The sequence below is a fragment of the Camponotus vicinus genome, unplaced genomic scaffold, assembly GCF_025532165.1.
Source record: "Camponotus vicinus isolate PSW18456_S1 unplaced genomic scaffold, iyCamVici1.0 SCAF_7, whole genome shotgun sequence".
NCBI classification, from domain to species: Eukaryota; Metazoa; Arthropoda; class Insecta; order Hymenoptera; family Formicidae; genus Camponotus; species Camponotus vicinus.
Window position 1 is genome coordinate 10,970,337 of NW_028141979.1, and position 15,184 is coordinate 10,985,520.

The following is a 15,184-nucleotide window of genomic DNA, read 5'->3' on the forward strand; positions in this document are numbered from 1 at the left end:
CACACATATATATATATTGTGTATATGTATAACTTACACAGAATATTTTCTACGTAACTCGTTGTAACGCTGTTTTCCCGCAGCTTGTTACGCGTACGATTGTTACGCCGCTGCGTGACAGCGAGTATCTATGACGCGGAATTCGAGAAAGAAAACAAGAATGTAATGCTTTAATGTGCGCGTACATGTATACTGAAGTATACTATTACACGCAAGATGAAAGAGAATGATGGTACGAGATTGACTCTCCTTGTCACACAAATCGACTATAGCGCCGTCTGTCGCGATAGCGAGCAACTAATCTACTGTTCTGTTTTACTCTTGTATCGCAGTCTCACACTCAACAATATGCATGAAAATTTTGCGTACCGAAATTATTTTTACTACGATTCTAAACTCATTTCTAAAAGTTTATTTATATTCCTTCATGCAATCTCTAACAGGAAGCTATGTTATTTTGTACATATAAACTGCAACATTTTTATATTAAGCAAGTTTTGTTACGGGTTGACGTCAGAAGCTGATAAAAAAACTGTAATTTTTCAATTTTTTTTGTTTTTGACATAAAACTAGTAGGTTCCTGCTTTGTTTTTATATATACTTTAATCGTGGAGAAGGAATTATAATTCTGTGCAATCAATAAAAAAATTTCGGTATGGAAAAAAATAATCGTTTTGTCGATAATCCGGCATCCTCTTAAGAGCGTTATCTGATCTTCATTCAAAAGTTGTCGAATGACTTTAGGAAATTTTTCATTAATGCACATTTTTTACTCCCGACTGCTGCCAACCTACGGTTGGCAAAAAGATGGAGGGAGTATGCGTTTCACCGAGCTCGGATTGTTTACCAGACGTATTCTCGATAATTATAACGTAGTTCGATACCATCTTTTACATATTAGTTTCTTTTTAACCAAGGAAGGTTTTTAGTATATAATTATCATTATTTATTCTATTAATAAAAAGCGGAAAAATAATTATTCCGTCTATTCGTTCCCTCATTGGCTGCGAGCGGAACTAAGAAGCAAAAATGATTCACCAATAAGATTCGTTCTAAGCATCCGTATAGGGAAATATAGTAACTTGAGTTGGAGACATGTCGAAGTAGCGGGAATAATAATTGACAAAACCCTATATGTCAAATTATTGTTATTGTTGACAATTATCAATAAATTGTTGTCAATAGTAATAATAATAATAATAATGTGTTATAATAATTGTGTTATAATTGTGAAGTGTGATAATTGTGAAATAGTGATTTGACAGAAAAACATGGATAATATGGATATATCGGAAGAAAATATTCCTAAACAGGTCAGCTTTTCTTTCTTTCTAGAAATATAGGGAAAATCCAGAGAAAGATAGGGATGTATGTGGGAGGAGGTCGGACGTGTCTTTACGCCCATTTGATCAACGAGCGACAGAATCCATCCGTGGCAACGGCATTGACGCATATCTTGTGGAGAGAGCATTCACACATTTTTCAGCCTAACGAATAATTGCTAGAAAACAATATTCGCAGACTAGAAAAATATGTGAGGCGCAAGTGGCTGGATCGGGAATCGAACTCGAGTCTTTCGCTTTCCGGGCAACTGCTCTAGACCACTGAGCTATCCAGACCTCACACCTAATGCTGCTTTTTAACACAGTGATATGCGACTCCAGAGCGATGTTGGTATCTCACTCGAAGGATGCAATGCCGATTGCCACGGAGGATCCCTGTAGGTCGCTCGCTGACCAAATAAGTGCCGGTGGAGGTATTCGCGTGCATGCTGGCTTCCGACTGGCCTTCCGTATGAAACGGCACCGACGAGCACAACGCCGTAGAGTGACCACATCCCCCAAGATCCCTCTAGTATATATTAAAATGTACCAAATAGCAGTGGCGGATGGACCCTAAGATAGGGCCGGGGCAGGCCTCCAGAGAAAGATAGGGATGTATGTGAGAGGAGGTCGGACGTGTCTTTACGCCCATTAATAATATTAATAATATCATTAATAATATTTATTTTTATATTCTTCCGGTTCCGGTTCCGGAGAGTGTGTGAGTGACAGGTGTGAAAGTGTGCGGTCAGAGAATTGTGAGAAAGTAACGTTCAGAGTGAGAAGAGAATCTGAGAGTGTGGCGTGGGCTGCAAGGGAGAAAGAGAAGAGTGGCGAAGGAGGAAGCGGAGGAAAGGGGAGTGGAGGCTAAAGAGAAAATACAGAAGGAAAGAGGCAGTGAGGTTAGGAGGTAGGGTGGCACGTGGAGACGGGAGTGTAGGAAACGGGTGCAGAGAGTAGAAGGCAGGTGTAGAGTCACTAGGAAAGACACTAGGGAAGGTGCTGTCGGCGGGGACAGTTCGCTTAGGCCATAGAGTCTGTAAGAAGCAAGGTAGGATAGCGGAAGATAGTTCTAGGTAGTGATAGAATTTGAATAGTGAAGAACGGAAAAGAGATGGAGGATGACGGTAGAGAGGGAAAATTAAAAGAGGGTGAGGAGAGAAGATTGGGAGGGGAAGAGGGAAGGAAAAAAGTAGGAAGGCCAAAGAAGATAGAGGAGCTGGGCAAGGAAAGGAGAGGTAGTACAGGATGTATTGAGGACTTCTTAAAGAGGAAAAGGGAGGGGGCAGGAGATGAGGAAAAGGAGGAGGATGAGTGGACGTTAAGGAGGAGTAGAAGGTTGGAGAGGTTGCGGGAAGAGGGGATGTGGTTGGAGAAGGAGGAAATAGGTAAAATGATAAATGAGATGGGAGAAAAAATGATGGAGAAATTTTGTGAGGAGTTTAGGAATTTGAGGTTAGAGATATTGCAAAGGGATAAGGAGTGGAGAGAGGAAAAGAAGGAGATAGGGCTAAAAATGGAGACTATGGAAAGAAAAATAAAAGAGTTAGAAACCAGATTGGGGGAAAGGGAGAAAGAAGCAGAGGGAGTGGGGGTGGGGAGTATAGGAGGTTGCATAGGCCTGGATGAAGCGACAGTAGATAAGATGAAAGGAATAGGTAGGAAGATAGAACTAAAGGAAAGAGAGGAAAGGAGGAACAACATAGTGATTCGTAGATTGGAGGGGGGAACAGGAGAGCCGGAAGTGAGGGTGAAGAAAGTGTTTGAGGCCATAGGGGCGGAGGTAAAGATTGAGTGGATTAGGGGGAAAGAGGGGGGGGGAAGGGGAAATGGTGGTGGTAAAGCTAGGAAGCAGGGAGCAGAAGAGACAGGTGATGGAGAAAAAGAAGGAGCTAAAGGGGAAAAAGATCAGAATAGATGACGATCTAACGTGGGCTGAGAGGAGGATGAAATGGAGAATTGGGGAAATAGCGGAGGAAGAAAGGAAAAAAGGCAATAAGGTATGGACAGGGTACGGAAAAATCAGAATCAATGAGTGTTGGTGGAGATGGGACGAAGAGGAGGGGAGACTTAGGAACTGGAAGGGGGAATTAAGGGGAGAAGAAATGGATAAGGGGAAAGGAGAGGTAGTGAATGGGGAGCTGAAGATGTTAGAATAGATTATGAGGGGGAGAATAGAGATGAAGGGGGAAGAAAAACGAAGAGGAAAGAGAGGGAAAAGGATAGGAGTGAGGGCGAAAGAAAAGGAAAGGGAGGGAGGAAAGGGGATAGAGGAAGAGAGGGGTGGAAAGTAGGCTTCTGGAATGTAGCGGGGGTAAAGAATAAGGAGGAAAGGTTTTGGAAAGAAATTAAGAGATGGGAGATTGTAGTAATGGTGGAAACTTGGGTTGATGGGAAAGGCTGGGACAGGGTAAAGCGGATGTTACCAAAGGGTTATAGGTGGGAGAGACAATTAGCGAAGAAAAGGAGTAAAAAAGGAAGACCGATTAACAATTCCATATTTTTTCTTAAAAACAACTATGTGTTTTTTTTACACAATTGATTCCTCTCATTATTTTGTACATAAAAGTATTAAGGTAAGATAATCGAAAAGTGAATATTTTACAAGATATTTTACGGTTTATGTAAAATTAAGAAATTATTTCAAGCCTCATAACTCAAAAAGTACTTAACGAAAAGGTACTTAATTATAGTGTTTTGGAAAGCTCTCGAGATAAGCTACAAGAATGTGCAAAAATATATAGGGTGTTCCATTTAAAAAAATTGAAGTGACCTGCACGTGACCTTCAAATGACTCTTCAAGGTCAAACCAATGATACCATCTTATGGCCCCCTCGAAACCAAACAACTTTTGTCTGAAATATTTTTCTCTCCCGGGCTTGGTTTTCGAGATATTCGACTGGTCGGATTAAAATGAAACACCCCGTATATACAGGGTGAGCCATTTTAATTAATGCACGCAATTATTTCGGAAACAAAGCATTTTAGAGAAAAATGTTTCAGACAAAAGTTTTATGGTTTCGAGGGGGCCATAAGATGGTGTCATTGGTTTGACCTTGAAGAGTTATTTGAAGGTCACATGAAGGTCACCTTCAATTTCTTAAATGGAACCTACTATTTGTCATTGCACATTCTTGTAGCTAATCTCGAGAGCTTTCCAAAACACTATAATTAAGTACTTTTTTGTTAAGTACTTTTTGAGTTATGAGGCTTGAAATAATTTCTTAATTTTACATAAACCGTAAAATATCTTTTAAAATATTCATTTTTCGATTATCTTACCTTAATACTTTTATGTACAAAATAATGAGAGGAATCAATTGGTGTAAAGAAAACACATAGTTGTTTTTAAGAAAAAATATGGAATTGTTAATTGCAAATTACATATTTTTTCTTCAAAACAACTATGTGTTTTTTTTACACCAGTTGATTCCTCTCATTATTTTGTACGTAAAAGTATTAAGGTAAGATAATCGAAAAATGAATATTTTACAAGATATTTTACGGTTTATGTAAAATTAAGAAATTATTTCAAGCCTCATAACTCAAAAAGTACTTAACGAAAAGGTACTTAATTATAGTGTTTTGGAAAGCTATCGAGATAAGCTACAAGAATATGCAATGACAAATAGCAGGTTCCATTTAAGAAATTGAAGGTGACCTTCATGTAACCTTCAAATAACTCTTCAAAGTCAAACCAATGATACCATCTTATGGCCCCCTCGAAACCATAAAACTTTTGTCTGAAACATTTTTCTCTAAAATGCTTTGTTTCCGAAATAATTGCGTGCGTTAATTAAAATGGCTCACCCTGTATATTTCGTTATTACACACACACACACACACACGCACGCACCCACGCATGCAAATAATCTAAAACTAAGAAAATAAAAATAAATAAAAGATTATAAAAATTAAACTTACGATTAATTGTAGTTTTTCTATTTATTTGTTGGGTTACCAATTCCCCCCAAATATTGTTGGAATTGCCGTATTTTTAAGTTTTTTTGTACCATCAACACGTACTTTTTGCCACATATTTGAGGTAAAATGAAACTTAAAAATAAAGAAATATTTTTACTATTTTAGAAAAATAAATTATAAAAACTTCTAAATCTATAAGTGCAAATTTTTGCAAAATATAGCAAATTAAAAAAATAATAAAATTTAATATAATTAAGAAAAATACCTCACATAATGCTGTAGAGCTATTTAATGTTTTATTTTCCAGTTTAGCATTTTTTATCCATATTTTTCGACGATTAATATCTTTGGGGAAATAATTCATTTTCACACCTTTCACAGAAGTGTTTTTACACTCACTTGCTGCACAACTCACCATTTTTTGCTAATTGTAAGTAATAATTAAATCATTATTTGTATAGGTCGGGTTTTAATTTATTTTAATATTAGTTATTATCACACATATCAATAATAACCCAGTGAGAAATGATAAGTCGAATAAACGTCTAAAACATCTAATAAATGTCTATTAGACATCTATTAGACGTCTTAGACGTCTATTCGACTTATCATTTTTCACTGGGAAGTAATATTTATTACTATAAATATAATTTTAACATATAAATAATATATAAAATAGAAAATTATTTTAATGTCATTTGAGGTTATATTTCATTTTAACTAAAATTATTTTGTGTATACTTATTATTTGTTAAAAAGTACTATTAGTTATTTTCAATTATTGTTAAGAAAAATTTAATAAAGCTTTTTATATTATCTATTTAAAAAACGAACACTTAAATAATATCAAAATATTAAAGGTGATCAACGTGTACTACGCGCTATGTTTATCTAACCCTACTACCGGCTAACAGGAAATTGGCTATAAATGGCGGAGCCAATCAGCATTAGGCACATGCATTGGCGACACTCTCCTTTTACCCACTCTAGGGAGGCCTATGTTTGTCTCTTTTGCTAGTATCTCATTGGTAACTTCGTCCCCCTCCAGAATTCTCGCTGTAACGTAGCTTTAAATTTGGCATCTATTTCGTGATAATTTGGTTGTATGTTGTGAAAGTGCTTCCACGTCCAATATTTGATTATAAAAATTTAAAGACAATGGTTTTGAGATGTTTTTTGTGTAAAAGTACCTACAACAAGAATGAAAAAGATGTACAAATACATAAGTAAATATATTTTATCTTTATAAAAAAACATTGGCTGCGTTCAGCAGAAAAAGCTGCTTTGCAACTGTTGTAAAATTCGTGAGCCTGATTGGTGTATACTCTTAATTTTGACTGAATCTAAGAGCATACACCAATCAGATTCACGAATTTTACAACAGTTGCAAAGCAGCTTTTCCTGCTGAACACAGCCATTGTTATAACGTACTTTTTTTAACATACTATTATAAAGCTGTAATTCTACACAGTTTTTTGTTAAATATACATATAAACTATGTATTATACGATAAAATAAACGTGTAATAGTATTTAATATAAATTCCCAAACAGCACATGGACGTCTTTTAGATCTCCTAAGGACGTCCTGCATGGATATAGGACATATCCTGAGGATATCTGTTTGTAATCTTCGTACATTCTGAGGATGTCCTGAGGAATAGTAAATGAGCACCTCACATAAAGCCTAGATATATCCTCAGGAGATTCTATTTCAAAGTCCTAAAGATATTTTCAGGATGTCCATAGGAAATCTTATAACTCTTGAAACGTCTACAATACATCCTAATTTGGTCCAGAATATATCGTTGAGGTGCTTTATATACTATTTTCAGGATTAATTTAGGTTATATCCAGTATATTTTTTCCTATATTTTATATTGCGATGCTTGATTTGGCAATTTATATGCCGAATATATGTTTGTACCCAAACAGCACCAGGTCGACTGTTAGTTGATTATCAGTTGGCAGAAAAAGTCTAAAGTCGACTTCAAAGTCAGATTGAATGTCAACTTAAAATCGACAGCCGACTATGACTCGACTACCCTAACAGCACAGGAAGAATCTAAGAATAATCTAAGATTATCGCAAAAGTATATTTGTGATAATCTGAGAATAATCGCATTATGTACTGCGATTGACGAAGTACTTTCTACGAATGTTCGAATGTCCGCGATACCTTCTTCCATAGAATTTCGCCGCGAATGTCTATAGCTTAAGAACAGTTTCAGGAAATGATCAAAATGAAAATATTTCAGTCAATTATTTATACACGCACACATATACGCAGCCAGACGCACACGATCATATATATAAATTAGGTTAGGTTATTAATTTAATAATTTCATTTGATTATAAATTGATATTTTTATTAGTATAAATATTTAATAAGTAATAAATAACATTTTTAGTATTTTTTTTGCATTTTAATGCATTTTATATAATAACTATAAGAAATTAGGCTCTGTATATTGAAATATAAACTTAAATTTAAACGAGCCATCAGAGCCAAACGCGGATGGTACTGCGTAAGTTCAACGAGAATTAAGTTTTCGTTGAAACTTATTTGTGTGCACAGGGCACAAATTTTCTTGGTACGATACCAAGCAAATTTAAATAATTCTCAATTCAAGAAATTATTTAATTATTATCCCTCTTTTCCCCCTTTTCTTTCATTTTATATAATATTTTTATGTAATACTTGAGCAAAAAACGTAAAAAATTCAAAGTAAATAAAAAAAATAAAGAATTTCCGAATTTCCTTTTATATATGTAATATATATAAAAAAAATTGCACATGATATAGAAGAGGCGTTTTTGGCAAATAAAAATAAAATTAATAAAACTAAATAAACATTTTTAAATAGAAAATCGACCTATTTTACATTTTTTTAAAGCTACTAAAAAAACGCAGGTATCTTCGGATTCTTCGGGTTCTTCATGAAGTTATTCAGGTTCATTGTTTCGAACTACTAACCTCCTTCATAATTAATGAAGGAGGTTAGTAGTTCTTGCCAATCTGGTGTAACATCACTATCCTCCCATTCAGCATTTTCAGTAGTGCGTTGTGAATCTAAAGAAGTAAAACATGTTATTAAGGTAGTTGTACCCCAAAATCAAAATGTTGAAAATTTACTGATTTTTTTAGCAAAATTTATTTTTGTTGTAAACAACACGTACGTGAAATTTTGGATCGATTGCCCGTACAGTTTTCTAGATATTCGCAGTCAAAGTTCTTACTTTTCACAATGATTAACATAGGGCAAATGGCGTCGACAACGACAAAACGTGTATTTTTATTTTTTGTAAATGACGAAACATTGAAATTTACTCCAAAATTCGCACAAAACTAGTTAAAACCTTTAAGAAGAGGATATTTTTTTGGGGGAAGGGCCATCCATACAGTTGTAGAGTAATATTAATCCAAAAATTGACATTAATCTATTTTCGGGGTATCTCGATGAACAACTGCTGAAGGAATTGTACACGTGGCAACGTTGCCTGACCGCGCGGCGCGCGCGTGGCGCTCGATTCAAACCGATCGAAATATGGTTTGGTTACTAGGTATTTAAGAAAAAAGCAAATATGTTCATGTGAAAATATAAACGATTTATTTCAATAAATATATTCGTAATAACATTATTTAGATTTATTTTGACGCATTTTTAACAATTTCAATAAATACATTTGTAATAATATTCTTTACATCTATTTTGATGCATTTTTAATAATTTCAATAAATTTTTGTATTATATCAGCATTATTAGTAACGTGAGGTTTTTTGTTGTCCTTTTTTTCTGATAAAAAAGAAATGAGCGAGTTTTCCCCATCTCTCGTATAAATTTCTTTTAACTGCTCAAAAGAAATATCAAGCGATGCAATTTTTCTTATCATATAATTATGTTACGTCCAGACCCTTGAAAGGTCGGGCCATCTGGAAGGACGCAAACTACTTACCCGGTGACACACTTTTCGGGCGTGTGTACAGATCGGGTCGAGCGCACTGTCAGGGGCCTGGCACAGGTCAGTGACCAGAATGGTCCCTTTAACTCTGTGAGTGTCCTAGGCCGTTACGCTCGTCGGTCCCTTTTCGGTAAGAGAATTGAATCTCTTTTACTCGGGACGGGACGCTGTGCGATTTCGAGATTGAGGGAATGAGAACGGGTAGCAAAAATTAAATGAAAATTTTATCGTAAATCACCATTTATTCATTAATCAGTTGTTTGAGCTGTTACGTCCGATGGACGTCGTGATTCTTTTCTTTTTTTGAAGCTATACAAAAACTATACGATGACCATGTGCGCGGGTAACTCTCGGCGATATCCAAATCAAGGAAATGAAAAGTAATAAATGAGTCTCGACTACGCGGACAGCATGTTATTATAAATAGAAAATTTCCACTAAAATGAAGAACTGTAATAAAATCGAACTCGCACATGTTTACAGTTGGGACGTCCGTTAGAACCATCGGAACTCTAGTAACAAAGCGATCCTTCTTAAGAATCGCACCAACTATAAACATATGTATATCTAACCCTTGCAGCGGATATCTGAGATCGAGAGACTCGAAGCAAAAATATACAAGAAAAACTAGAGCTAAGGATGGTCAGTCGTTGGAACTTAGAAATTCTAAATCTGAACCAGAACCGCAATAAAATTTTTATAGCGCTCCACACGTGGAGCTATGAAAATAGAAACCCTCCAGGGCTGCAGAATCTTAAGCTAGTAATCAAAAGGGGAAACTAAACAATTCGCCTGGCCACCCTTAAGCGCTAACCGAAACGCGAAAAGACTCTCGCAAGTCATAAAATCTGTCCGCTAAGCTCCCACTCTCTGCTGGATAGAGCCAAAATTGGAACCAAAGGGGCAGCCTATTACAATCTTAGAACCGCCTTTCCCTCCAAAATCAGCCTCCTTGTTCTTAAGAAGGGGAGCAACTGAAATTATTTCATTCGCCCAAAAGGGATTCCCACTATCCAGAAAAGAGGAGGAGCAATGACTTTAAAAACTCGAGCGCAAGACGCGAGACACAGTCTTTCCGTACTCAAAAATTCTCCTGCAGTTCCCAGTACTTCTTCCGCAGTTTGAGCGTCTGAGTCTTAGCTTTCGCGAGTTAGATTAACCGAAAAAAGGAAACGCGAAGTGCACGAAGTGAACAGAGTCCAACATCAACCAGGTCACCTGTTCTCCAGCATTGGGGCCTCTCCGACCGCGACTAGAGACTCGCCTTGACTAAATCGTTATATATATAATTATATATATATATATCAACGCTCTCAATAAGTAGTAAGTCTAAATCCTCTCTCAGTCCTTATTTCTCCTTCCCATTCGATTGAGAAACGATCTTTAAGTAATTAAAGCGTTGAGTTACAGATCTTTAAGGTAATAAGAATTTAATCAATAATACTCCCGATCAGTTAAAATTCCATAGTAACCATCAATAGTAATCTATCGTTAACAGTTCAATTCCCCTCTCTCGTGTTAACCAACTGTCATTGGGAATGAGCCTTGATTTTTCCTCTAATCTATAGAAGATAAATTTCGACAATTTAATAATCGTTTAATTACTTCTTGTCTCTTTCCTCTTCCTAATCATCCTCCTCATCCCTCCCTGTTTGTCTAGAATCTCCGCAAGGCGATTCGCGAACAATCCCTCGTTCGCCGGGAATCTCCGCAAGGCGATTCGCGAACAATCCCTCGTTCGCCGGGAATCTCCGCAAGGCGATTCGCGATCCATTCCTCGTTCGCCGGGAATCTCCGCAAGGCGATTCGCGAACAATCCCTCGTTCGCCGGGAATCTCCGCAAGGCGATTCGCGAGCAATCCCTCGTTCGCCGGGAATCTCCGCAAGGCGATTCGCGAACAATTCCTCGTTCGCCGGGAATCTCCGCAAGGCGATTCGCGAACAAATCCTAAACCGAATTTCTCCTAAATTTCAAACCTTTATTTGAAACCATTTTAGAGTCACGTTAATTCATTTCATTCCCCTTCTATTTATTACTTAACTATCTCTTTATTTGTATGACCAATTTAAACTTAAGAATAAAATCTTTCAGAACGAATTATTATTTTGCCTAAGGCTTATCCATCTTTTCCCAATGACAACAGTGATATATTTTATAATAGCTAGTCTAACATCAAATCAGTAAGATATTCAGCGTCAAAATTATTATTAGTGCCTCCCACCGGTAAACGGCGGGCAGCGTTGCGGTGGCGGAATCGGCGGAATCGGCGGAATCGGCGGAACAGACGGATACAGGCTCAATCTTCACCTAAACCTATTAATGGCGATACCTTAGATAATATTGACGCACCCGTTAGCAGTAAAAAACTCGACACTAACACACACACACCTAACCCCTCTTCCTCACCCCGTATTCCGAATTATTCTCCAATCTCGTCTCCAGGGCATTCCTCGACCTTCCCCGGTACACCTGTTCCAGGACCCGCGCCGTCGTCTGGTTCACCCCCCAGATCTCCTACCCTGACCCCACCAGAATTTTCTCCTTCCCCAGCTACTTCATCAACCCTTGTATTCCAACCCTCTCCTTTGCCTTCTCCCGAACCCCCTCGTTCCCCCTCACCTCCTGTCCGGGAGCGTACTCCTCCCATACCTGTCATCACCCTCGACTCAGACCCTCCTTCCCCTTCCACTTCCTCAGAGTTTTCTGAATTCAGCGAGGCTCTAGGAGATTTCGCGAGAGATCTTCCCGACCTTGAACAAGATTCCCCCGATTTCGACTTCCCTCCCGATTCCCCGTCGGAACATCCTCACCATAACGAAACACCTGAATCTCCCCATCCCGATTCTCTAAATTATTTCTTATCTCAGTTCTCCTTCTTCGATCTCTCCATACCTGAAGGAACATTCTGCGTGGGCCCAGGCCGAGTTAACCACCAAGACCTACTGAATCACATAACCACCGCCCCTTCCAATTCCGTCATCCCCTGGTACCTCCCGGGTTATCACCTCCCTTTAGCTGTCCCTATCCAAGCCCTCTGGAGGAGGTTTCCTCCTTCCACAGCTAGGATTGAAGAACTCTGACCCTTCGCTTTTTCCCTCACCCAATAAATTTGTACATAACCCCCCACTTCCTGTAACTTACACACACTTATCCGCAACCGACGAATTCTATACCTTCCTTAATTAGTAAGAGTTATTCATCCTTTTTTTTTATTTACACATTCACTTTTTCATTTTGCTTTATTTCTTATATTATATTAATTATATGTATATTGTATTAACCAGTCAGAATTTAATTCTTAACGTAAATTCTTCCCTGTATATTCTGATTGATGACCTCCGAACGATTGTAACACCCGCGAGAATATATACACACACACACGCAGATACCTACTCACCCATAGCTACAACTGCTAAGATGTATTTTTCTTTCTTTATTTTTGCATAATATATGTACTTTTAATTTAATGTATAATTTAATTATTTAACCCGTTCTCTTCCCTAAATCCTGGGATCGCACTAGGTCCCATCCCGCGTAATAAGGATTAAATTCCTTTATCGAAAAGGGACCATCGAACGAATAGGCTTAAAACGCAGCGTTATAGAGACCTTCGGTCGCTGACCTGTGTCAGGCCCTTCACATTCGTTCGACTCGATCCATACACACGCCCGAATAAAGTGTGTCACGGGGTAAGTAAGTTGTGACCTTCCATACGGCCCATCCATTCCAGGGTCTGGACGTAACATACTGACAAAATTTTGGGGGCTCGTCCGGGATTGAAATGTGCGATCTTGGAAACCGGAATGAGTGACGGGACTCGAAGTAAAGTTAATAAAGACGAAGTAGAAGATCTTTATAAAACAGCATTAGAGCGATATAGTAAACCGAAAAATACTCGATCTATTTCTACTCCCTTACACACATCTACCCCTAAATCGACATCTAAACAAGTCCAATTTACTGAGGAAAAGTCTTCCAATTTAACTGAAAATACCTTAATTGCCGATTCGCCTGAGCCGTCTTCCAACGATTCCGAATCTACCGCCGCAAACGCTAGTATAAGTAAAATAATTGATAGTAATAATCTTGCAAATTATCTTGAAACCACTATAATCATGGCGCAACAAAATCCTTTCGCCACACTGAAATATGCGGTTGACGCTGTCCCCTTCTTCGATGGCAGCAACATTCCGCTTAACTATTTTATTGAGGGCTGCGAAGAAGCAAAATCGATGCTTCCTAAGGAAGCCGAACCGCAGTTTACTAAAATTTTAAGAACTCGAATAGTAGGCGAAGCACGCAGAACAATTCAAGATCAAGATTTTGATAAGATATCGCAATTAACTGCCTATTTGAAAAGAATTTATGGGCCTGTAAAAACCGTTTACCAACTCCAAGGGGAATTAGGTTGCATTTACCAGAAAAATGAAGAGGACGTAATTACTTACGCTAACCGTGTCAAAATCCTAGGGAAACAGATATTAGAGGCTTATAGAGGACCCGAAAATACACTGCTTGATCAAACCACCAAGACATCTCTAGAAAAGGATATGTGTAAATGCTTTATAAGGGGGCTTAAGCCTAAAATCGAACAAAGAATCGCGAGGGATTTAGATGTGCAAGAGACGGTCGCCGATGCTTTAAGGATAGAAAGAGAACTGCGGGTAATGACAGACCTGCGACAGGGACAGAGCAGCGATTCAAACAAAACAAAAATATTACCCACTAATCGGTTGCGGGAAACATGCCAGATCTGTTTCAAGGAAGGGCATGTAGCAAATAATTGTCGAAAACTCTCTCAATTTTCACTACAAAATCAGCATAAATCCGATATAGGCACCGAAATATTAATATGTCAGATTTGTAAGAAGCGAGGGCACGATGCTGACAAATGTCGGTTTCGCGATCCTCAAGCTCGACGAACGATAACTGAAATACAGGAAAAAGCCATCACCTGTCAGTTATGCTCAAAACCAGGACATAATGCAAAAACCTGTCGACAAAATAATAGTCAACCTAATAAAGCTCTTGTAATCTGTCAGTGGTGTGATAAGCCCGGGCATTCCGCCAATAATTGCTGGAAGAAACAGAACGAGCAGCGGAACTTCGAGAATAAACCAAGAATTATCTGTCAAACTTGCGATAAATTCGGGCACACCTCTAAAGAATGTCGTTCTAAAACTAATCAACAAACGACACCTAAGGACGATTTATTCTGTCGATATTGCAAGGACCGAGGTCATCTTCTCGATGATTGCCAATTGCGCATCGCGAGTAATAACCGTCGCAAAGAAAATAGTCAGGGAAACTACAAGGGCCCCTCGACGTCGGGTGTGCAGCAAGGGGCCGGGCCGACTTCACACCCGTCACAATCTCAGGGAGCCAAGTAGGAAGCGGTGATGTGACTATACAGCCTGTAACAGTAAATCTCAATAAGCAAAGCCTAGTGCCTACTGTCCGGGTTAATGTTAAAGATATTCCGACTTCCATAACTCTTATGTTAGATACAGGATCTGGGCCAAATGTTATTAAAGAAAATCTTACACCTGAGGGAATTAATATCAATTACAGAAATATATTGAAACTAAATGGTATAAACAATGATCCTGTTTACACTCTCGGTGAAATCGTATTAACTCTTTTTGAGCTACCGGTCATCTTTCATATTGTATCTAACGATTTCCCAATTCCGCAATCCGGAATATTAGGCAATGAATTTTTTAAACAAACTTTTTCAAAAATAGATTATGCGGAGGAATGCCTGATTGCATCTGGAATTAACATACCTTTCTTTACGCCGGAGATGATCGTGGTGGCTCCACGGTCTGAATCATTATTTTATGTAAGGATAAAAAATCCAGAAATAAAAGTAGGATATATACCCAGAATAAGGTTAACGCACGGAATCTATCTAGGGGACACCATTGTCGAAAATACATCTGGAAAAGCCTATTTAAACGTCATAAGCACTCTAG

General features: G+C 38.0%; 2 protein-coding genes across 2 annotated transcripts in view; both read left to right on the plus strand.

The window, feature by feature from the left end:
* The first annotated feature begins 6,404 nt into the window (after positions 1 to 6,404).
* The window catches only part of LOC145974560 (uncharacterized), a 148,920-nt gene continuing 140,140 nt past the window's right edge, over positions 6,405 to 15,184 (plus strand). The window contains exon 1 of the mRNA XM_083104458.1: positions 6,405 to 6,472. Within this exon, the coding sequence (XP_082960584.1) occupies positions 6,405 to 6,472 (68 nt within the window). The remainder of the gene's footprint in view (positions 6,473 to 15,184) is intronic.
* On the plus strand, positions 13,013 to 14,599 carry LOC145974956 (uncharacterized). The gene has a single exon (XM_083105095.1). The coding sequence runs from the start codon at positions 13,013 to 13,015 to the stop codon at positions 14,597 to 14,599; it is 1,587 nt and encodes a 528-aa protein (XP_082961221.1).